Genomic DNA, 23,883 nt, shown 5'->3' with positions numbered 1-23,883 from the left:
TGATGAGACATTTGGGTTGACAGCTTGAATGTTAAAATATCCATATGACAAATAAAACAGTTTTATAGCAATCAACAAATATTGTTTGGATGTCAAACTTAATTCCTGAAATTATGACATATTCTTAGAGTTTCTAAACCAAATCTATATCTTTACCCTTGGGCTTTCCTGAACTACTTACTGCTGGTGTCAGTTCTCCTTCAAGCCACACACTAAGGTTTCCCTTTCGTATTTGTCTTGGCAGCAAGCTTGCTAAGAAACGCAAAGATGCTATGGGGAACACCCGGCAGGAAATGACACACATGGTAAATGCTATGGATCGAAGTTATGCTGATCAGAGCACTCTGCACGCAGAAGACCCTCTTTCCATCACCTTCATGGACCAACATAATTTTAGTCCAAGATGTAAGTTCTTTACCAAAATTTTGATCAATGACTTTTAAAGCTATTTAATTTCTCTCGAATTCAACACATTAGCTTTTGAATAGTGAGGAGAAATAAGACAGAGAGTGGAAGAAGAAACTGGAAATAGAAAAAGTGATATGGAATAAACAGAGTTTATCAGAAGGCTTCAGTCTTGATATTTGATTTAGTTTAACTTCAAACTGTATGAATTTTATCACTATAAGAGACATTCATACACCACTCAGACCAAATTGTATTGCTTTAAGTTAAAATAGATTGCCTACATAAAATTAGCTCATGTCAGAATTTATAATTGTTTTGTATTTGAATCTTCCATTGTGTAAGCATAAGTCTTTTGAGGTATGAGATATCATAATTCTTTCTGGGAATTATTGGCATGGGAAAAGTCATTCTATTTAATTATTCTATAGATGCCTCAAGAGTTTCAGTAATAAAAAGTTAACCAGAGAAAAAAGAAATCTACATACTGTTAAGTATCTGGTGTGAAATCCAAAAATTTACTTGCACTGAGGGATTGACAGGGAATGGTGAAATCCATCTATTCACTCATCTATGTTAAGAATTGCAAATGTTTATCTGTGGAGGCATATCTTTTAAAACAGTTCCTCTGAAGTATTGTTTAATGCCCCATGATCAGTATTATTGTTTATCTTCAAATTCTCTAGAATTTTGTTTATCCCATTCTGTAGCACTGTGTTTATTTTGTTACTTAAAATTAAGTTCAATTACCTGACTGTCTCTTCAAATAAATAAGTGAAATTGGTACTTGAGGAAAGCAAATTGTGTTTATCCTTGGCCTTGTGTTCACAGAGGCATTTGCCACAAATCCCAGTTTGGGAAAAATTGTATAAGGAAAGAAGTAAACAATAGAAGTGTTATTTTTGATACAGATTATAAAAATATGTAGTGGTAAGACTGAGAAAATAAAGTATTTGCAGGTTTATGCATTTATGGCTTTTCAAAAGGGGATGTTTTTTCTGAAATGTTCAGCTTGGTGCAAACTTTTTAAAAATTATTGGCCATGATTTTCCCTGATATGTACCTATATCACATTAGTAGTTAAGGATATTATAATGAGTCATTTTGGAATTTAATTTTCGTAGTGATAAGGACTTTCTGATCTGTTCTATTTTTTTTTCACTGTAAGATAAATAATAGAGAAAAACATAAAATGTTGCTATTGAAAGTTTTGCTAAAAGTATAGATGTATCATTTCTCTAACCACTTGATTTAAAATTAATCAATTAAAGATTTGAAAGAATTTTTGTTTCCAAAGCTTTTCTATCTAATGCCTGTATACCTTATTATGAAGTTTGAATTTAGAAGTGTATCTAAAAATATACACTTATGAACTTGGAGAAAGGATTACATCTATTTTCCAAAGTTAGCTAAAGTGGAATGAATATAATTACCTAAGTACCTCTCACTGGATAGATCTAAATGCATTTTCCCCCCTAATTTTATAATCTTTATAAATTGAAGTTGAATCTTCTTGGTTTTTAAAATTGGACTGACTACTGAACTATAATTATAGATGTACCTTTCCTGGTATTTTGAGGTAACCCAAGTTGAGAAAGAGAATGGTCCCTTTGCAGGTTATAGTAATAAAGAAAGTTTAATATTTATATTTCTTAAGAAATGATAAATCTATTTTAAGGAAAAAAGACTATGAAATACAACTTTAGGGCAATATATTCCTTCATGAGCTTTGTTTTCCTGCAGTGCCCAATGATCCACTTGTGCCGACTGCTGTGTTAGGTGAGGCCCTAATTCTTTGTCATCTTTTTTTGCATGGATCCCACCTCCTTGCATGGGTTACAGCTTTGTCTACACAGTATTTACAGGGCAGGAAGCAGTTTGATTTTGAAAATGTAGTCCTGATTTTATCAAAGAGAGCAATTGTGATCAACCCAATTAGATCTAGTGCATTTCAAATTAGTTGGGTATACTTTTTTTAAAACAACTTATCCTTTAATTCTTGGTTCTGTTAGGGGTTTGGAGTGTTTGGAGTACAAGGACCCTTAATATGAATATATAACTTATGTTTATATATGCAAGTTAGTAGAATGAATCCAAATGTACACATTTCAGGGGCCAGAGCTACCAGAATCGCTAGTGTATATATATAAAATATACCTGATTTAAAGGGATTTTTCTAAATCCTCCTAATTTTATAACAACAAAAGAATACATTTCCAAGTAAACATTTGGCATTTGTGCATTTGCTTTAGTTTTGTCTTAGTTAAGAATTTATAAATGCAGGTAAAATTGCTACAGTATTAATAATGGAGTTTTGCATTCTATATGCACTTTACATGATAAGTGTTATCTGTCAAAAAATTTACATTAAGCCAAGATTTATCACCACACTGGAGAAGGAAATGGCAACCCACTCCAGAATTCTTGGTTGGAGAATTTCATGAACAGAGAAGCCTGGTGGCCTACAGTCCGTGGAGTCGCAAAGAGTTGGCCACGACTGAGCAACTAACACTACCAGGGTATAACATCTAAGACAGCTAGTATTGCTAGTAATAAATAAGACCTTTTCAGCTGTAAAATTAAATAAATCTTTAACAATGTATTTAAGAATACAATGGGTTTCATTTTGATTTGTACTCTATCCCTTGACTAATTACACAGCAATGATTCATGACCAGCTGGCTTGTACGTTCACGAGTCGTCTTATCAGTTTGTCCCCCGTGCTTCTAATATTTAAGATTTAATCAGAGAAATGTAGAAATTGCCAGATAAATGTACCTTTAAAATTCCCAGTTCTCATGCTTTATATTTAAATTTCTTTGAACATAAGACATCAGTTTACACATATTTTTATTATCAACGTATTCAATGTTTAATTATATTTTCAAAATATGTTATAACAATACAACTCAGTTAAGTAAAATATACCTTTTTGACTAAAATAGTTATTAAAAGTTAAAATTTTAAAATACAAGGGTATATTCTAAAAGAATCTGTAAGTCAGTGTTTTCTGTCTCTGACTGCACTCTCCCTTTGATATTCCCACCAATAAGGTCAGGGAAGTGAGCTGGGGAATTTGCCCCAAAGGATGGCCTGATCATATAGGGAGGAGCCAGGAATTATGGTCTTTGAGAGGCATCAAATTCCTCTGAAAATGTCATCTTCTGTTGAGCACTGTAGAATGAGGTCAGCATCAAGCTCATAAGTTAAATTCAATGAAGTTATTAAAAATTCAAGGAAAAAGATAGTTACCTGTTAAAATTTCATTATGGTAATATTCAAAGACATGTAAAATTGGGTCTAATAAGTCTCAGTCCTCCTGTGAACTCACAAATATGAACTCACGAAAATATTCATGAAAAATGTCTTTGATTCCTCTTCAATAAAATGATATAATAATTCTTACCATACCTTCTCCACAGAGCTTAGTAAAGAGAAAATGAGATAATATATAAAGTTTAAAATATTATTGTAATAATTTTCCCATGAAAGAGGATATTTATTTTTAAGGAAGGCTAGAGTTAACACAATAGAGTTATAAATCTATTCATTTAAAAACTCATTGTGCATTTTATTTCATTTTGTAAGTCAAGCTGGTTGATATTTTTTATATTTCTTCTTTGAAAGCTAAATAGCTTGTTAATCATACCAAATTTAGAAATGATTTGTTGCATTTTTCATCATTCTTGGAATCACCGTGTTTATAGTTGTTTTACATCCAGTTGATTTTGTATTTATAAAGCAATTTTTGAAATCACTTCAAATATTGCTTGATATTAATATCTGCTTACTGATTTAAAAAGAAGTCAGAAACTTTTGTATTGATTCATATTTTTGTTTTTTTGTGTTTTACTGCTGCATTGGGTTAAAGTCCCTATTACTGGTAAGTGTATTGCAAAGAACTCTAGAAGACCTTTCCATCAAAGAAATATTTAAAGTTATTCTTAAATGTGTAGTAAGGATAATAATTAGTACATGTACTCTTGCTTCTAGTCGCATTGTTAGGTAATTCAATGAGGTGAGGTAGAAATGTATAGATATTAATAATTCATGTGTAATTATTTTTAAAAAATACTGCTCATTGTACTACTGTGTTAAAGCCTAATGCAAAGCAAAAGGCACTGTCTACCTCATACTGAGACGTAATCGTGTAAGATCTGGAATACGGATGAATCCTCTGTTTCTTACTGAGCCTTTGACAAATGTAAATATTCCACTGCTCCAGCAAGTACAATGTGAGCTCGGGTCTGCTTCACAGAGCACTGACTACCTTTATTCCAGCTTGGGTGATTGCATTTTGCATTCCTGACATTCTGTTCTCTTTACTTCTTATCCTAAGCTGTATATTCTGTGATAGTGCCCCAATCAGTGGCTTCTGGATTTAATTTTACAGGGGAGATGTATATTTCTTTATGTCAGTCTATTGATTGCAGTATTTTAGCAAACGTAGACCACTTGAGTGTCATCTCATAGAAAAAATAGTAAACGCTCATGAATCATGGTTGCTAGCAAATGTTTGTGTGTAGAGGGGTGGGAAACCAGAGTAAAAAGCATCAATTCTTTTGGGTATTTTTAGGTCACAACAGAATCCAACAGAATTTTTTTTTTAATTCAGTGTGGAGTTTTAGAAGTAAATGCAAAAGAAAAAACTACATTCAGCCTAGTAAGAGAAAATAAAGTAAATGCAATCAAGCTAAATTATAGAAGCACACAAATCTGATTGTGGGGTTCTTTTTCTTTTTTTTTTTTTTCCTTCTCCAGGAAGAAAAAATGTTTATCATGGGGACAACAATTCATTTTTTGCCATATCCTATTTGTAGAGTTGGTGATAGAACAGGCAAATGTACCAGCACTTGAAATATGTTTAACTGTTAACTAAATATCGTTCTCTACAGTATGCAGTATCATTAAAACAAAAGTTCCCCTAAGAGTTTACTTTCTCTTCTGTTAATGAGTATGGCAGTATAATGTTTGCCAAAGTAACACCCCTTAAAACATTTGTCTTTTTTAAAGATGGTAAGTTTAAATGTGATCATTATAAGCATGCTTCTTCTCGTTGTAATGATTAGCACTATGGTCATTAAAATAATATTTATTTTTCAGAGGTAAAATGTTCTTGTTCTTTTCTTCCTTCTTATGACAGAGACTTAAGAGTTTCTTTTCATTTTAAGCTAACAACACAGTTGGGATGGGGCCTGCACTTAAATGTGGGTGGTGAGGGATTTAATGGATTTGTAACTAATTGATTCATTGAAATATTGAAATATTTATTGAGTGACTGCTTTTACCAGGCATTAAGAATAAAAAGAAAAATATGACTCTTGTCTCTACATGCTAAGCATTTACAGTTCAGTTAGAAAAAGAGATCAAGAAATAAATGATTAAAATAGATTGTAAGTGAAATGAATGTAGGAGAACAGAAGGCCATGGGAATGTAAAGCAGGCGCTGTGTAACTCAGCCAAGATGGGCCATGGAGGAATTCCAGAAAAAGTATCTAAATATTTTGTCCCAGAGACAAACCAAGGTTTCTTGTACACAGTAACCAGAAGAGTCAAAATGTATCAGCAATAAAAAAACAGCAATAATAATAAACCAAAGGAGTAGAGATGAAGTGTAAATGCACATGTAACCTGGTTGGCAGACGTAGTTGGCCATGGGCTGATTCTGTAAAATGTTCAAGTTTATAGGTCTGGAGTATTTCATGGTAAAAAGTCCCAGGTGGAAGGGCATAGTAGGACTACAGTGGGAATGGGTTGCCTATATAGGGAGGTTGGGATATGGGTGGGAAAGAATTTGTTCAATTTAATCAACAATGTAAACACCTCTCCAATTGACAACTTGATCTTCTGGTCCCACAATATACTACTATGACTGCAGATACAAGAAAAAAGTCAAAACTCAGCAAAATCTCCCACTTATACTTCTTTAAAGTGAATCAGCTGTTTCTCTACGTCTCACAGCATCTGTTGTCTTGCTTATATACACATATTAATAATATGCCCTGACCTCCTACCTGGAGCTGAAGTAAAAGGCTTTGTCTTTATAGGGATGCTGCCCGAGGTCTGTACTATATTTCTTTCTTCCTCCTATTATCAGAAAGATCATAAGATCTTAAAATCTGCTTTGCATAGATATATATTAAACAAGGTAACTTTGTCTTTTTTTTAATCTTCTGGAATCTGAAACATGGCAGATGAGAACCACAGTGCTACAGCAGAATCCAGTCGTCTTCTTGATGTACCTCGCTACCTGTGTGAGGGGACAGAATCCCCTTACCAGACGGGACAGCTGCACCCAGCCATCAGGGTAGCCGACTTACTGCAGCACATTAATCTCATGAAGACATCAGACAGCTATGGGTTCAAAGAGGAATATGAGGTGAAAGTTTCAATACTATGTTGAATCTTATTTCTAACCATGATACTCAACAGAATTTAGCAGCTTTTCCTCCCATTTACATAGCAACACTGGAATACTCTGTAGACCCTCTAATCCTTTGTCAATGAACAATCAAGTGGGCATTTGAGAAGGATGTAGATGGATTGAAAAAAGGGTACTTCCTAGGGGTATAGCTGGGTCAAAATTCATTTTAATAAAAGTGTTGGATTCCATAATTTATTTTACTATGCTACTTAGAGACCAGTTTGTTAGATCTTATGTTTTCCCCACTCAAAAATCCATAGCAGAGTATCTTGAGTCCTGGCGTACCTTTGCAGTTTCTGCCATTTGAATGATCTAAGCAGTGGATACTTGTCTGCCTCTTTGCGTGTTGACCCTCTGTTGAAAATAAGATCAAGCTAGGGGTGTTAAATGTGTTACTTGTCACTCTGAGTTTTGTTTTGAGGATTATAGGTTGAGGGTGGCTGGGAAGAAAAACAGAGTACTGCAAATGCAGACAACAAAAAGCAGCCCAAAAAAGGATGTGGGAAATTCTTTCATCCTTATTTTCCCTTCCTACCCAAACTAAAACAGCAAGATTATACTACAGAGGAAGTTATTTAACTAAACATCCCAATGTACATAATATAGCAAAAAGGAAATAGTTCTTTTGCTACTTTTCACTTACGAGAAATGTCACTCTGGGGTGTAGAAGTACCTCCACCACCAAACACACACAGTTAAAATGAAAGAAGCAAAGGAGTACTTTACTTTGAAAGACCACCTAAAATATAATACCTTTAACTTCATAAGGAATCTTCTAAACATCGCCTTTTATTTACAGATTACTTGTTATGCCTTAGTTTGGGAGTGAATGAAATTATTTTTGAATTTTGAATGTCGGTTTTAGATATAGGCTGGAAACACTATGCTGTGGTAACAAAATAGCACAAGGAATTACAATATTCTGTCAGAACTATTTTGTTGTTGTTCCTTGCATGTGTATTCCTGTGTACCTCACTTCAAAGACCATTGGCTCTTTGAAGACCCCCTTTCTTGTGCTGAGCAAAGTTTCTAAGTTTTTCTGCAAAAAGATATCTATACCCATATTTTAAATTGCTGCATACAGTAATCAAACCAATCAACAAATTCATCTGTTCCAAGATTCTTGGAGATGGTGACTCTTTTTAATTTTCATATGGTCTCTTGTTGTGGAGACTGAGTCCTTTTCATGATCTTCATTCAAAGAAACTAAAATGTGATGTATTGCACATGATTTAATGAATAATTATGGGAGAAAACAGGTTTTCTTTGTCCTGTTAGAAATGCTAAAGGAAGCATATTTTTGAAAGATGCTCATTAAAAGTAGTTTTGAAGTCTCTGATGCTTTCTCTACTTCCATCTCACAAAGCTGCAGTGATGTTAAATTTGAAATACTTTCAAGGCTCCCCGCCCCCCTACTTTTTTCCTCCTAAAGTTGTTTCTTGTCCTCAATTTGAACTCAGTCCAATCCAAGATGAACAAGTAGGAGTCCAACAAACAAGCTTTGAGGTCTGAAAATTGATCTTGTTTACTGCTGTAGGACTCCCTTCCTCCCTGAGAAAGTGGCTTTTACTATTTTAGTCTTTAAAACAGACAGACTTGATTCAAGGAAAGGAATTAAATTCAGTATGCTTGTTAACTGTGCTTTTTTCTAGAGCTTCTTTGAAGGACAGTCAGCATCTTGGGATGTAGCTAAAAAAGATCAAAATAGAACAAAAAACAGATATGGAAACATTATAGCATGTAAGTTCTCTTATGAGTCTTGATAAATGTAAAAACCAGGTGTAGAAGATAAAGAGTAAATTTTCAGTTACTCCTTCTATGGTTTTAAACTTTAAAAAAAATCCCAGAGGATGGCAATCTGTTTATAAAGTAACCTATTTAATATTATAACAGCATTGGATATTGGCAGCAATTCTGAAATTGTCATCATTCTCATTAATTGACTCAGATTCTTCATCTTGTGATAATGTGCTGCTGGATTTTATGTTTGCACATAAATGCCTGGAGGTGTCATTAACAACTGAAAATATTAGGATAATGAATGTGAAGGATTTTTTTCATGCTAAATTACTATAACTCTTCCACCAAACACATTCAAGGTGGGCGTGTTATTCCTTCCATATACCTTGTTTCCCTTCTTGGAGCCAGTACCTGAATCCCATTTGGTCCAAGTTATTTATCATTAGGGACTTCCTCCTGATTAAGTCTTCAAGGTGTATTCATGAGATAAATAAATTGATTTTATTCATATGAAACCGTAGGAGCAGTAAGAAAAGTGACAGATAGTTTAGCTTGTAACTAGCTGCTGATTTTACTTAGACTACTTTATTCTCAATTTAAATTATTTAACACTCTCTTTTGAATACATCAGAGTTTAACCTTTGTGAGAGTAACCATAACTCTCACAAAATAAGAAGTTGAGAGTAGGGTTTCGAAATTCACTCCCTAATTCTGTGGCCCATTTGCTGTAAAGTACAGGGAGAAAAGATCCCACCCATTTAAAATCATGCCTAACAAGCAAAATTAGGAGTTAAGGCAAGTTTAGTAATTCAGAAAAATTTATAACTCAAATGATGATTTATCAGACATTTCTATCATGTCTACTAAAAATTTCCTAACTATGAAGATGCTAGTCATTGAAGCTTTCTTAACAGAATATTATCATCAAAATAAGTAATGAGTTCATTAAAGTTCTTGCATTTTTTCAAATGACTGGTATTCAATGAAATCTTGAAAGTATATTATGGATAATCTGTTGTTAACCACTGAATTATTTTAAGTTTCTACTAGGGTCATTGTCTCAAAACAGGGGGGAAATTTAATAGCTTTTATTTTATCCTTTAAAAATCTCAGATGATCACTCCAGAGTAATTTTGCAACCTGTTGAGGATGATCCTTCTTCAGATTACATTAATGCCAACTATATAGATGTAAGTATTTTTATCCTGCAGTATGCCCAATTTATTGGCTTATATATATATATGTATATATATAAATCTTTTCCTTGTTATTACCTATAAAGTGATTGCTAGCTTTTTAAAATAAAGAACAAACTGTACACTTTTCTTTGTTCTGCGTCCTAGTACTTACTGACGTTGTTGTGCTTTCTTTCACACCTGACTTTGGTTTGGGCTGTAGATTTGGCTGTACAGGGATGTAAGTACCACTATATGTAAATAACAGCACCCTATTATAAATACTTAATGTAACTACTCTTACTTACAGTTTTTCCTAATGCTTAATACTAGTTCTCTCTGCATGCTTCACCTAACTAGCCTCATACAGTATATCTATGTCCATTTTTCTGTAACTCCTTTACATGTGTAAAGATCTATTTTACCTCCCTCCCTTTTCTATGTTTAGAAAAGCAGGATCATTTTTAGCTTTTGACAATTTATTATGTACTCGAGTTTTATTTGTTGATGGTTTCTGTTTCTGGCTTTTATCCTACCCTTCCCTAAACATATGTGAGAAGCTGGATAGTATGATGTGTATTAGTGTTTCTGAAATTTTACCTTTTTACATTTGACTTCTGATGTTAAAAATGGGTAGGGAGACTATTTTGTGGTGTGTGGTATTGGTTTGTAAAGTATTAAAATTACTTAGGCAAAATAATTACAAAATTGCATTTATAAAATACACATATCACACATATATATTGAATCATAAAAATGAAAGTTTGTTTTGATATACATTCCACTGTTCAGTGTTGGTTAAGACATATGTACATGCAAATCCTTTGTTTAATGCAAGTAATTATCAAATAAAATAAAATATTAAGGATGCAGTATAGTACATCCAAGGACAGGCTCTGTTCATATTTCTTGGTTCAAAATCACACTGGAAATTGCAAGAATTAATTCATCCCTCTGTCCCTCACTTTCCTCATCTTTACAATGGGGATAATAACAATACCACTAACCTCATCATTTTATTGTGAGAATTAAATGAAGTAATTCATGTTGATCATTTAGCACAATGCCTAGCACATATTAAGCATTCATTAAACTTCACTATTTAAAAAAATAGTTCAGGGATACTGAAATGAATTAATTCTAAATTTGCATTACTTGTAAAGTAAAAGATAGAAATATCAACAATTGCAGCATATATGATACATTTATAGATATGAAAAATATATGTATGATTAGGATCTAACTTTTTATAATTTCTATAAATAAGAAATAATTTTATCACATTTATTAAGTTCATGTTTTATAGTTATTTTGTGACTTGTCATTATTTATATATTTGAATTAATGAATTTTATTAACTATAGTCTTTGAGTATATTGGTTAAATTTTTGATCATTATTTTACTTTCATTCAATATGGAAAACTAAACAGTCTACTCTCTAGAATAAAAATATCAACAGTTCTCTGACAAATTCGTACTTGTTCTTACCTATTTAGTTTAACCTTGGTTTTCTGCCAAGACCCTGGCAGGACATTTGGTCCTATCCAAAACATCCGTTAAGACATTTGGTCCATACCAAAACATCCTTGATATTTGCTCCTTTCCAAAATGTCCATGAAGACATTTGGTCTATGCCAGAAGTCCTTGATATTTGGTGCCATCCAGTACCATTTGGCATGGACCAAGTATGCTCATGGACATTTTGGATAGGAACAATTTTTAAGGACCTTTTGGCATGGACCAAATGTCTTATGGACACTTTGGGCACAACCGAGAGTCCTGTAAATATCAACAATTTTTGGTATGCACCAAATGTCTTACAGATGTTTTGGATAGGACCAGATGGTCTGCTAACTCAGGCTTTTACTAAAGCCCTTTGCTGAAGCCACAACAAAGACAAAGCTTAACCCTATTAACATTTTTGCTACTAATGATCTATTGAAATTTAAATCAATTGAAAGCAACTGACATCTTATCTTTTATTTGGAGTAATTTCTTTATGGAACAATATCAAGTGCTTAACTATATAAAACTCTTGGCACACTATAAAAAGAAAGAAAAAAGTACTAAACGTTTTGTTCAGGATAAGATGCATTTTTTTAAAAGATTTTTTTCCCTATATATGTGTGTACCTATAATTATGTGTGTGTAAATTAATATTATCAGCACATACAAAATAGTTTTGGCAGATTCCTGAACATATTATCAAATAGAAATATTCTCTAAAAAAAAATCTCAGCAGGACTTTGACTTGATGCACACATGCATTGTCCAGCTCTAACATTGGAATGTTCTGTTATTTTTTTATGGTTCTAATATGTCGTTGTCCATTTGTAATGCAGTGTGTTGTACTTTTGGATGATAAAATAAGAATTAATATTTTTGGACACAGTTTTGCCAGGAATGAAACTAAAGATTAACATGAAGGCATAAACATTGTAGTGAAACCAAACAAAATCTATAGTTATTTTCCAGCAAGCAAAACTCAATTGTGCAATATTTATTCTAATCAGACCCCTTAAAATATTTAATTTTTGTTTTATTTTTACCTTTCAGATAACCTAGGTTTGAGAAGTGAACTATGAGTTCACTACTCATTTCTGGACTTTTTACTATAACTTAATCTTAACAGGTGGTTGTCTTCATCTTTTATGCCTTCATTCATTTATTTCTGACACTGATATAAAATGATGACCACTTTGTTCTCCTATTTTAGGGCTACCAGAGACCAAGCCACTACATTGCAACTCAAGGTAAAACTTTGCCTTTTTAAATCGAGTAGAATAACCAAATGATAATAGAGTAATCAAACTTGCTTAATTCATCCATATGATGTTTTCTTGCAATTTGATCTGAGTTTAAAAAAAAAATCAGCTCTTCCAGTTAACACTGTTCTTTATTCATCTGTATAATACAGATTGTTTTATCTCTTTAACATGTATACAAATTAAACCTTGGTTTACTTTTTTAATTAAAAGTAAAACAGAACCTGCTGGTAGTCTTTGAGATTTGGTTCTTGGTAGCTGGATGTCCCAGAGCACTAGTAAAACAGTGCTGGGCAGAGAAATTACTTATTTTTGATGAAAGCAACTGAGATCTCATCTTATATAAGGTGCCTGTTTCCTTGCAACAGAGTTTGTTGGCCTGGCATGTAATAGTACCCAAGGCCAACATTGCTATAATGAGATGTTGGACTGTCTTGCAACAATTTTTTTTTTCAAGTCAAGACTAAGACATAGCAAAGGGCTGAAGGGAACTTAGTTGAGTTCATTCTTCGTGGAAAAGTAGAAGAAAGTGAAGAAATCTTGTTAGAGTGGCACACTGGAGCATAAAAGTATCCTAACGACCATACCAAGACCACCTCTAGTTATCTCCCCAAACTGACCACTGACCATCAGATAAGAAAACTGCACATCTTCTTTTATAAAAAAGGAAAGTAAAACAAAAGTTAATTTGCTGTTTTTACAGAGGTTATTTTCACATATCTTTGGAGTTACTGAGTTTAATTAATTATAAACTCTTTAAAGTTAGAAAGATCATCCATGGTGAATGATATTCTTGTTTCATGCTATAGGGTAAAGTTTAGCCCAGTAGATGCTTTTGCAGCTCAGAGATGATACCATAAATTAGAATATGTCCTTATATATCTGATCGGAGAAGGCGATGGCACCCCACTCCAGTACTCTTGCCTGGAAAATCCCATGGACGTAGGAGCCTGGTAGGCTGCAGTCCATGGGGTCGCAAAGAGTCAGACACGACTGTGCGACTTCACTTTATATATCTGATAGTTCTTCATTAACCCCTAAACTTGCACTGTTTATAAATGATGTGTGTATATTTAATTAGTAATGTGTGCTGTTTGGTTGATGGTGGCATAAGACTTCCTATTTTCCCATTTACATGAAGATGAATTAAAGTAACTTAGAGACAGATATGGAGAAGGCAATGGCACCCCACTCCAGTACTTTTGCCTGGAAAATCCCATGGATGGAGGAGCCTGGTGGGCTGCAGTCCATGGGGTTGCTAGAGTCAGACGCGACTGAGCGACTTCACTTTCACTTTTCACTTTCATGCATTGGAGAAGGAAATGGCAACCCGCTCCAGTGTTCTTGCCTGGAGAATCCCAAGGACAGGGGAGCCTGGTGGGCTGCCGTCTATGGGGTCGCACAGAGTCGGACACGACTGAAGCGACTTAGCAGCAGCAGCAGCAGCAGAGACTGATATAGCCCCTGCTTCCCTGGTGGCTCAGTGAATAAAGAATCTGCCTGCTAATGCAAGAGACACAAGTTTGATCACTGGGTCAGGAAGATCCCCTGGAGAAGAAATGGCAACCCACTTCAGTATTCTTGCCTGGGAAATCCCATGGTCAGAAGAGCCTAGTGGGCTATAGTCCATGGGGTTGCAAAGAGTTGGACATGACTGAGTGGCCTATAAAACAACAACAGAGACAGATATAAGTACCCTAAAAACTAGTGGTGTCTTCTGAATTTGAAAACACAGAAGGCAAACTGAAGCAAACAAACTTGTATATACCTATTTTTTTGCCTTTAGTGTAAATTAGATATGAATTGAATTGAAGTACTTTTAGTGACATTTTGTGCTAGGCCTTTATGTTGTCTACTTTGGTTCATTTAGTTTATATTGTCCTTTTTCTTATCTACACTTATTTTTAACTACAAAATTTCTCTGATAACATACTATTCAAATTCATTTTTTATAGGCCCAGTTCATGAAACAGTGTATGATTTCTGGAGAATGATCTGGCAAGAGCAGTCTGCATGCATTGTGATGGTCACCAATTTAGTTGAAGTTGGCCGGGTAAGAGGCAAAAATCACCCTGTGTGTTATAAAATATAAGTTGAACAGCAAACACACTTAGAATAGAATACCATTCAGTTGTTTGAAAAACTTTCTTAGGCATAGCATTTCAACTAAGTGCTCCTAAGTGAGTCTTTGATTGCTAAAAAATTATTTGATTTCTCATTTAGAAAAGTAAATAAGCTTTGATTTTATGTTAGAATCTAGTTGCATTGTCAGGCTTGTATGTTTTTATGAGATTACACAAAATCTTTCTATCTATTGTGTTACAGATTCTTTTATTTATGGATTTTTTTTATTATTTACGGATTTTTAAACTGTCTTTTAACTATGACCTGAAGAGTTGTCACTGAAATTAAATGATCTTGGTTAATGTGAAATTAAATCATCAGGTTGACCTATATATACTTTTTGTCATTTAGGTTAAATGCTATAAGTATTGGCCTGATGATACTGAAGTTTATGGTGACTTCAAAGTAACTTGTGTAGAAATGGAGCCACTTGCCGAATATGTAGTTAGGACATTCACCCTGGAAAGGGTAAGTACCCTAACATTCTACAAAATTAAGTATATTGAAACTGTTTCTTTTTTTTTTTTTTCTTAAAATCCCTGTCAAGAGCTGTTTTAAGGATGCTATAAAATCCATCTATTTATTTATTCATTTCACAAGTATTCATTTGAGAGCATAACATGTACCAGGCATGTTTCTGAACCTTGAGACACATATTAAACCCTTTCTTTTGTGGAGCTTATAATCTATTGCAGGGAGAAAGGCAATAAAAATTAATAAATAAATACTTCATATATTTTGAAAAGTACCGTGTATAAAAATAATGTTGGGAATGGAAATAGGGAACATTGCTTAGGTAGAGGAAGGAATAGTTTACAGTTTTAAAAGAATGATTGGGAAAAGAGTAGTTGAAAAACTAACATGTGAGTAAAGGCTTGAAGGAAGTGAGGGAGAGAGTAATATGACTATATCCCATGGAAGGATTATATCCCAGCGGGGTTGTCCCTGGCAGAATATTCCTGATGGAGGTAACAGTGATTTCATAGACCTAGAGGCATGATATTCCTGTTGCAGTGAGAAATATACTGGAGTCTAGGGTATTGAGAGATAGGTAAGTGAAAGGAAAAGAAATGTGATTTAAAGTCAAAGAAATCACAGAGCCACATAAGTGAGGTCTTGTGAGCCACTATAATGATTTTAGTTTGTATGAAAGGTAAAAGTAGCCAGCCGTTGGAGGGTTTGAGCTCAGGAGTAACATAATCTGACTTTTTTTTTAAACAGGTTCAGAAAGACTAAAGCTAGTGTGGGCAGTGTGAGAGGACTAAAGTAAGACATAAAAGCAATAACATACATTGTTACAGAAAAGTTTAATAAATTTGACCACACAAAAGTATAAAATTATCTGTATCCAAAAAAATTAATTAAAAGATGCACACACAACAAAGAAATTGTGATTATTTAATATTCTTAACTCATAGCTTTAATATAAATATAAAGGAAATACTAGAATCTCTGCCCCACAAAAAAGCAACTGCTAACATGCCTATTGAAAATGTTTAACCTCATGTGCTGATATACCATTTTTTACTTTCAAATCAGCAAGCACTTTTAGAAAAAGAATAATAATCCTGATTGATTTTAAGAGTATGATGAGACATATTTTCATGTGTTGCTGATCATATTTAAATTGCCATAAATCCTCTGGCTTTCCATGTGGCGCTAGTGGTAAAGAACATGCCTGCCAATACAGGAGACATAAGGGACATGTGTTCAATCCCTGGGTCGGGAAGATCCCCTAGAGAAAGGCGTGGCAATACCCATGCCAGTATTCCTTCCTGGAAAATCCCATGAACAGAGGAGCCTGGCAGGCTACAGTCCATAGGGTCGCACAGAGTTGGACACAACTGAAGCAACTTAGCACACATGCACACAAGCTCTCTGTAAATCAATAAAGCAATGTATCTACAGAATTTTAAAATATTGATATCGTTTGACCACTGATTTTACCTCCCATGCACCTATCCTAAGAAATTTATTTAAACTACAATTGACTTCATGGGCTTCCCTAATTGTTCAGTTGGTAAAGAATCCAACTGCAATGAGGGAGACCCGGGTTCCATTCCTGGGTTGGGAAGATCTCCTGGAGAAGGGAAAGGCTACCCACTCCAGTATTCTGGCCTGGAGAATTCCATGGACTGTATAGTCCACGGGGTCGCAAAAGTCAGACACAAATGAGCGACTTTCACTTTCACTTCACAATGACTTCATATAAAGTCGTAGATATTTTACATAGCCATAAATGTCCACAATAAAGTTATAATCTATGATCTAGAAATACCACTCTTTATAAATGATATTTAAAAGTAATTTTACAAACATAAAAAATAATTAGGGGAAAGATTAAGTGGAAAATTACCAGTATACAGAGCAATATAATTATTATTATAACATTTATAAAGTATGTTTGAAAATTTCTTAGACAAATCAAGCAAAATAAATAAGCAAAGATGTAGATTTCAAGAAAAGAACCATCAAACATGATTTAATGAATAGCTAGATTCCATCATCATCGAAAGAATTTGGAATATACATTCTTCTTATAACTTCATTTAAGTTTTATGAAAAGTCAATCATGCCTTTGCTGTCCACCTGGAACTATCATAACATTGTTCATCGGCTCTGCGTGCATGCTAAGTCGCTTCAGTGGTGTCCGAGTCTCTGTGGCCATATGGGCTGTAGCCTGCCAGCCTCTTCTGTTCATGGGATTCTCCAGGCAACAAAATGAAGTGGGTTGCCGTGCCCTCCTTCAGGAGGTCTTCCCCACCCAGGGATTGATCCCACCTCTCTTATGTCTCCTGCATTGGCAGACAGGTTCTTTACCACTAGCGCTACCTGGGAAGCCCCTCATTGGCTATATTCCAATATAAAATAAAAAGTTAAAAAGAAATCAATCACAAACTTAGTTATAAAGCAAACTTAAATACATAATAAAAATTCAAAATGTTTCCAAAATCCAAATCACTGACCAGCGACTCCCTGAATTAGGCTCAGAAATCACCGAAGGCCTCTTGTGAATAATCTTTGAATGAACTATTGCCTCCTGATGCGAAGAGCCGACTCATTAGAAAAGACCCTGATGCTGGGAAAAATTGAAGGCAGGAGGAGAAGGCTACGACAGAGGATGAGATGGTTGGATAGCATCACTGACTCAATGGACTTGAGTTTGAGCAGGCTCCGGGAGATGGTGAAGGACAGGGAAGCCTGGCATGTTTCAGTCCATGGGGTCGCAAAGAGTCAGACACGACTGAGTGACTGAACAACAATTGCCTCAGAACTAAAATTATATTATGAAGATAAATAATTGTATATCAAAATATTCTACAAGTTAGGAGAAAAATATATAATCAAAAGTGATTTCTATTTTGAAAGATAGTCTAAAATCTTTTAAAAAACAGTTAAACTAGAAAACCAAGAAAAAAGTCAGTAAAACAAAGGGAAAAATAAATATAAAAAGCTGCTGCTGCTGCTAAGTCACTTAAGTCGTCTTCAACTCTGTGCAACCCCATAGACGGCAGCCCACCAGGCTCCCCTGTCCCTGGGATTCTCCAGGCAAGAATACTGGAGTGGGTTTCCATTTCCTTCTCCAATGCATGAAAGTGAAAAGTGAAAGTGAAGTCACTCAGTCGTGTCCCAATCGTAGTGACCCCATGGACTGCAGCCTACCAGGCTCCTCCGTCGATGGGATTTTCCAGGCAAGAGTACTGGAGTAGGGTGCCATTGCCTTCTCCAATATAAAAATGAGACACTGACAAAAAAGAATAAATTTAATCAAAAATTTATTTCCTTGAAAAGATCAATAAAGTAACTAAACCACTTGTCAATTCCAAATGAAGAGCAATCAAAATATGTGACACTGGGTAACACAAAAGAGACAGAACTCTAGCTATAGCTGCTATTAAGAAAGTTATATTATGTGTGAACTTAGAGACAGAGCTTAGTCTAGATACAATGAAATTCTAGCAAATAATAATTTCCAGTATTTAATCCAAGGAGAGTTCGGGATCTGAACAGCTGGTAAAAGAAAATAAGAGTGTTGAAATTTGCCATTAAAATTGCATTATGGTTTCATAATTGAGGTGTCTTTAACCTCTAAAGAATAACTAATGAATAGCTAATGCCTAAGTTAATCAAACTATTTAGGCCGTAGAAAAACCATTAAAACCAACTAAATATATTTTAGAAGCAAGCAGAACTATGATAAAAGAACCACATAAAGATAGGACTCTCTCAAGCTCTTCTCTGTCTCTCTTTTTAGATCTCTGCCTGTTTCTCTTTCTCAAGTATGCACACATACATACATTGCAGACCAGTTTAATTCAGGATATACTGAAAATGTGAATCCAGGAGTGAATTAAGTGATTTATCATGATTATTCTTTTGAAAATTCAAGGATTTTACAACTGTGGTAGGAAATCTAGAAGAATATTTCCTTATCTCAGTGCATTAAAGGAACAAAATCCTGTGATTTCATTAATACATATTGTAATACACTTAATTTTTTAAAAGACATTTATAGTAATACTCTAATTATATTAGAAAGAATAAGGAGACTCCCTAAACATGATAAAGCTGTTTCAACAATAAGCAGTAGCACACATATTAAGGAGTGAAAAACTAGAGGCATTACAGTTATTAATATAATCAGAGATGCAATGTGGATAATCATGCTCACTAGTGTCTAACATTTTTGGAAGCTCTAGGAAATTAAATAAGACAACAAAAGGAATAAATGGCAAAACTATTAAAAAGGGTGAAATTATTTTAAGGTGTAATGATTTTATACAAAAAAAGCTAGTTAGAAAATTTAAAAAAAGAAAATAAAAAAAAAAAAAGAAAATCAAAATTAGTTGTGACTAATTCAAGATATATTTCATTATATTATTAATAAAGATATAGATTTAAAAAAATCTCTTTCATAATAACAAAAATTCTTAAGTATCTGTTCTTGTTGTTGTCCTTCTTTGTGACCTCATAGACTGTAGCCCACCAGGTTCCTCTGTCCATGGAATTCTTGAGGCAAGAATACTGGAGTGGGTTGCCATTTCCTTCTACAGGGGAGCATTCCAACACAGGGATTGAACCTACATCTCCTGTATTGCAGGCAGATTCTTCACCACTGAGAAACTTGAGAAGCCCTCTGAAGTATCTAGAAATATATTTAGCAAGAAAAATACAGGTCCTAAGTGAATAAAACCATTACAAATGTGTTGAAGGACACAAAGATATGAATAAATGGAGACATGCCCCATGTCCCAGAATGGGAATACTTGGCATTAATACCTCCTTATGGAGTTGATACAATACTAATTATAACATTCAGATCAGATCAGTCGCTCAGTCGTGTCCGACTCTTTGCGACCCCATGAATCACAGCACGCCAGGCCTCCCTGTCCATCACCAACTCCCGGAGTTCACTCAGACTCACATCCATCGAGTCAGTGATGCCATCCAGCCATCTCATCCTCTGTTGTCCCCTTCTCCTCCTGCCCCCAGTCCCTCCCAGCATCAGGGTCTTTTCCAATGAGTCAACTCTTCGCATGAGGTGGACAAAGTACTGGAGTTTCAGCTTTAGCATCATTCCTTCCAAAGAACACCCAGGGCTGATCTCCTTTGGAATGGACTGGTTGGATCTCCTTGCAGTCCAAGGGACTCTCAAGAGTCTTCTCCAACACCACAGTTCAAAAGCATCAATTCTTCGGCGCTCAGCCTTCTTCACGGTCCAACTCTCACATCCATACATGACCACAGGAAAAACTAGGGTTTATTTTTAACTTATTTTCCTCATATAAAAAACACTGGAAAAGAATAATTTTTTTAAAAACCATATATTTGAAAATTACTCAGGAAAGTTTAAGTAAAATGAACAATAAGAAAACATGCACTGCCAGATATTAAAAGCGTCTAAAGAGAGCAAGGCCCTTACAACAACTCTAGCAAAAGGATCAATGCTGAAGAGATGATCTTTGAACAATGTATGGCCTTCCTCAGTAAAGTTGACTTCAAAAGTACTTAAGAAAGTGATTTTATTTGTATGATTCCATAGTGATGTTTATCATTGTTACTGTTATACTTATTTGTTGAGCCCTGCTTTGTGTGGGGTTTTGTACTTGGAACAGACAAGAAAAAGGATTATAAGATGTGATCACTGGCTTCCAAGGCTTTGGTGATATTTAGGATAGAATCTAAAGATAAAATTTCTCATTTAGTTAATTTATTTCATGTAATTTTTTCTACCTTTTCTGAGGAACAAGTGAGATTGAGATTTCACAGAGTTCACAGTAGAGTTGTAAATATATAGACTATAGTGGGGCTTGGGGGGTCACAAATGTGGATTCTTAAAAATAAACTCTGCAGCATCTCATCTGAATTCTCTAAGTGCTGTTCCTACAATCTATGGGCTTTTTTTAACAAAAAGGAAGGGAAAAGTTTGAAATGCGCATTTAAATGTTTCTCTAAAAATTAACCCAATAGGAGAAAGGCACAGCAATGGACGTTTGCTTCTTTCAGTTTGTATTTTTGTTGCTATAAATAATCCTTTGTGTGCTGATTTATTTCACAGAGTTAAGAAAATAGTCTGGCCAAAGAACAGTTTAGCTGTCTGTATATTTTTACAAACCCATCTAGAGTAGCACTGTTCTGGAAAATCCCTACATGCCATGCTTCAAAACCATTTTCAACATGGATAAGCAAAGCAGAAAGTTGCTTTTATACACCACTTGAGAACTCAGTGCGTTGGGTCAACAGGGCAGCATTTTAACTTCCCGTTTCTTCCTTTTCCCCTAATCATTTTATGTGTTGTCATTCCAAATAAGGAACAGACTGTCAGGGTAAATAAAATTTACCCAGACTTACAGAACTGAGCAAGACTTCTTATTTTCTTTCTTTGGCAGTTGTCTGAAAATAAAGGTAAGCTCCTAGGCCATGTCAGCATCCTTTTTCAGCAAAAGCAGTATTTTTTATAAATTTCTTATGTTTTTTCATTTTTAGTCAGGTCTAGTACCCATAGTTGTCTTTAATGGCTCTATTTTGGTCCTTGAAAACACTTCTTTATGTCTTTGCACAGCGGGGATACAATGAGATCCGTGAAGTTAAACAGTTCCATTTCACTGGCTGGCCTGACCATGGAGTGCCCTACCATGCTACAGGCCTCCTGTCCTTCATCCGGCGGGTCAAATTCTCCAACCCTCCCAGCGCTGGTCCCATCGTTGTGCATTGCAGGTGAGTGGTGGTCCGATTGACATTGACTTTGTGCAGCCAGCTTTTTTAAAGTATCCAAACAAGGCTTGTAAACACAAAAACTAGTGCATGCTTACGGTTCCAGTTTGCAAGTATAACAGATAAGGTAAAACAGCAATAAAATAAAAGTTAGCTTCTAAGGAGGATATAAAAGAAACTTCAGAAATAAATGCATTCATCTTAATGTGTGTAGTATTGTCCATAATTGCGAATGTAGAAACTCTGCCTTTGAGTGGCAACATCTGCATATGTGTTGTGGTTTTTTTTAATCACTTTTGCAAAGCCTATATAGTATGGAATAGTAGGTAAAGCCAGAGAGTTCTTGCCAATGTAGTAAATTCCTAATAGAATCCCAGCTTTTAGAACTAAATTGAGGCATACAAAGTTATTAAATGGCCTAAATTACAAGAATTTGTGCTGTAAAACATCTACTTCAAGAATTTTTTTAAAAGCCATCCCTCAGAGGACCTTGAAAACTACATTAGTAAAATCCAGCATATATACGCCAGAAAAATGTGAATATTATCCAGACTTACTTTTGATTAGAAACTTATCTTAAAACAAGTACCCAGAGACACTAAAAGCAAATTACATGGCCTCATTTTGAGATATGAATAGAAAAATATATACTGAATCTGAAAAGCTTTTCCTAAATGCTGCACACCATTCTCAAATACTATCCCTTCCAAGGTACATAATAGGTTGTGCTTAAGCATTTTTCTTTCCCTGAAAGTCCAGCCTATTCAGTATTTAAATGACCACATATGAAAGGGGAAAAATAAAACAACAGAGAATGAAATAAAAATAAGGCGTCTGATTAGGATCAGATACTGTGTACCTTGAAAAAAAAAATCTACAATTCAATCCTCCTCAACAAATCTGATGTACTCTTCAATTACTTTCCTGTCTCAAACCCTGGGAACAGTGACTGAGAAGATGGTAGGCAAGAAAAAGAAACAGAGATAGCCACAATACCTTTGACTTAAATTTCTTAAAGAACAATTAAGTTTAAGAGAAATGACCAAATCCAGACTTCAAAGAAATAATGTTAATAGTCTATCTATGCATTTAGAAAATGAGATAAATGGGTTTCCAATTACGTAGTGTCTTGACTTATCATAGAGGTTTCCTTTCCTGTGAATTGCCTGCTTCAGTAGTGCTCCAACAGTCTCAGATATGCTCTCGAAACACGTGTCATTTTCTACTTCCACTTGGGCATCTGAACTTACGGAAGAGAGGGAGCTGACTACAAAGTGATTTTTCCATAAAAATCCAAACTATACCTTTTTGCTCCATTGACTTATATGTATAAAACTGAAGAAATCTTCCCAATGGGTAAAATAATCAACAGTATATTATGATTCGACTACTGAATTAAATACAGGAAGATAGTACTATCTTTGTGACCTGTTAAGAATTATATTTCATACTTAACAATTCATTTTCTTTTTTCTTTGGATCACCATGTAAATATTCTTTCTACTGTTGGTCTCCTCCCCAGTAATAACGAACATTTTCATCCCCACCCTCACTATTAACACTTCCCCTGAAATGTGACTCCTCAGATTTTCCATTTAAAGGTTTTAGATTAATGTTCTTTTGCCTTGACCAGAATCTGTCTTCCTAAGATAGCACCGCTGCATTTTGCTAGAGCGCCCACAACGACATCAGTATGAGTCTTTCTATCTCAGGTGAAATTTTAAAGCATAAATCCACTCCTTGATCAATTCTATGAGCTTGAAATTTTTGTAAAATGAAGACTGTGTATAAGAGCTATGAAACTTCAGTGCCATATATACATGATTTTCAAAACACAATTTGATTTACAAAGTTTATATTTTTTAATTTGTTCCAGTCCTCAGTTTACACCAAAGTAGGTTCTCTACATTGAAGCTATTTGTTCATTAACAAGCATTTACACAGTACATACAAATTATGTCTTGTACTTTGTTGAATCAATTTGATTCCACTTATTTGAAAATCGGATGGGTCTTTCAATTTGTATAGACATGC

The 23,883-nt window shown here is 34.6% G+C and overlaps 1 protein-coding gene across 4 annotated transcripts in view; it reads left to right on the top strand.

Moving 5' to 3' along the window:
* Positions 1 to 23,883, top strand: part of PTPRK (protein tyrosine phosphatase receptor type K) — a 635,100-nt gene that overhangs the window by 597,899 nt on the left and 13,318 nt on the right. For 2 of the 4 annotated variants that reach the window (XM_055535592.1, XM_055535591.1), the window contains exons 15-23: positions 245 to 405; positions 2,149 to 2,184; positions 6,600 to 6,784; positions 8,482 to 8,569; positions 9,683 to 9,759; positions 12,462 to 12,498; positions 14,466 to 14,563; positions 14,986 to 15,102; positions 21,698 to 21,852. In XM_055535592.1, coding sequence (XP_055391567.1) covers positions 245 to 405; positions 2,149 to 2,184; positions 6,600 to 6,784; positions 8,482 to 8,569; positions 9,683 to 9,759; positions 12,462 to 12,498; positions 14,466 to 14,563; positions 14,986 to 15,102; positions 21,698 to 21,852 — 954 coding nt within the window. The remainder of the gene's footprint in view (positions 1 to 244; positions 406 to 2,148; positions 2,185 to 6,599; positions 6,785 to 8,481; positions 8,570 to 9,682; positions 9,760 to 12,461; positions 12,499 to 14,465; positions 14,564 to 14,985; positions 15,103 to 21,697; positions 21,853 to 23,883) is intronic. The other 2 variants (XM_055535594.1, XM_055535593.1) reach the window with 1 other exon arrangement.

Source organism: Bubalus kerabau, chromosome 9 (assembly GCF_029407905.1).
Source record: "Bubalus kerabau isolate K-KA32 ecotype Philippines breed swamp buffalo chromosome 9, PCC_UOA_SB_1v2, whole genome shotgun sequence".
Taxonomy (NCBI): Eukaryota; Metazoa; Chordata; class Mammalia; order Artiodactyla; family Bovidae; genus Bubalus; species Bubalus kerabau.
The sequence above is the reverse complement of the archived record's forward strand: the minus strand, read 5'-3'. Positions and strand labels throughout refer to the sequence as shown.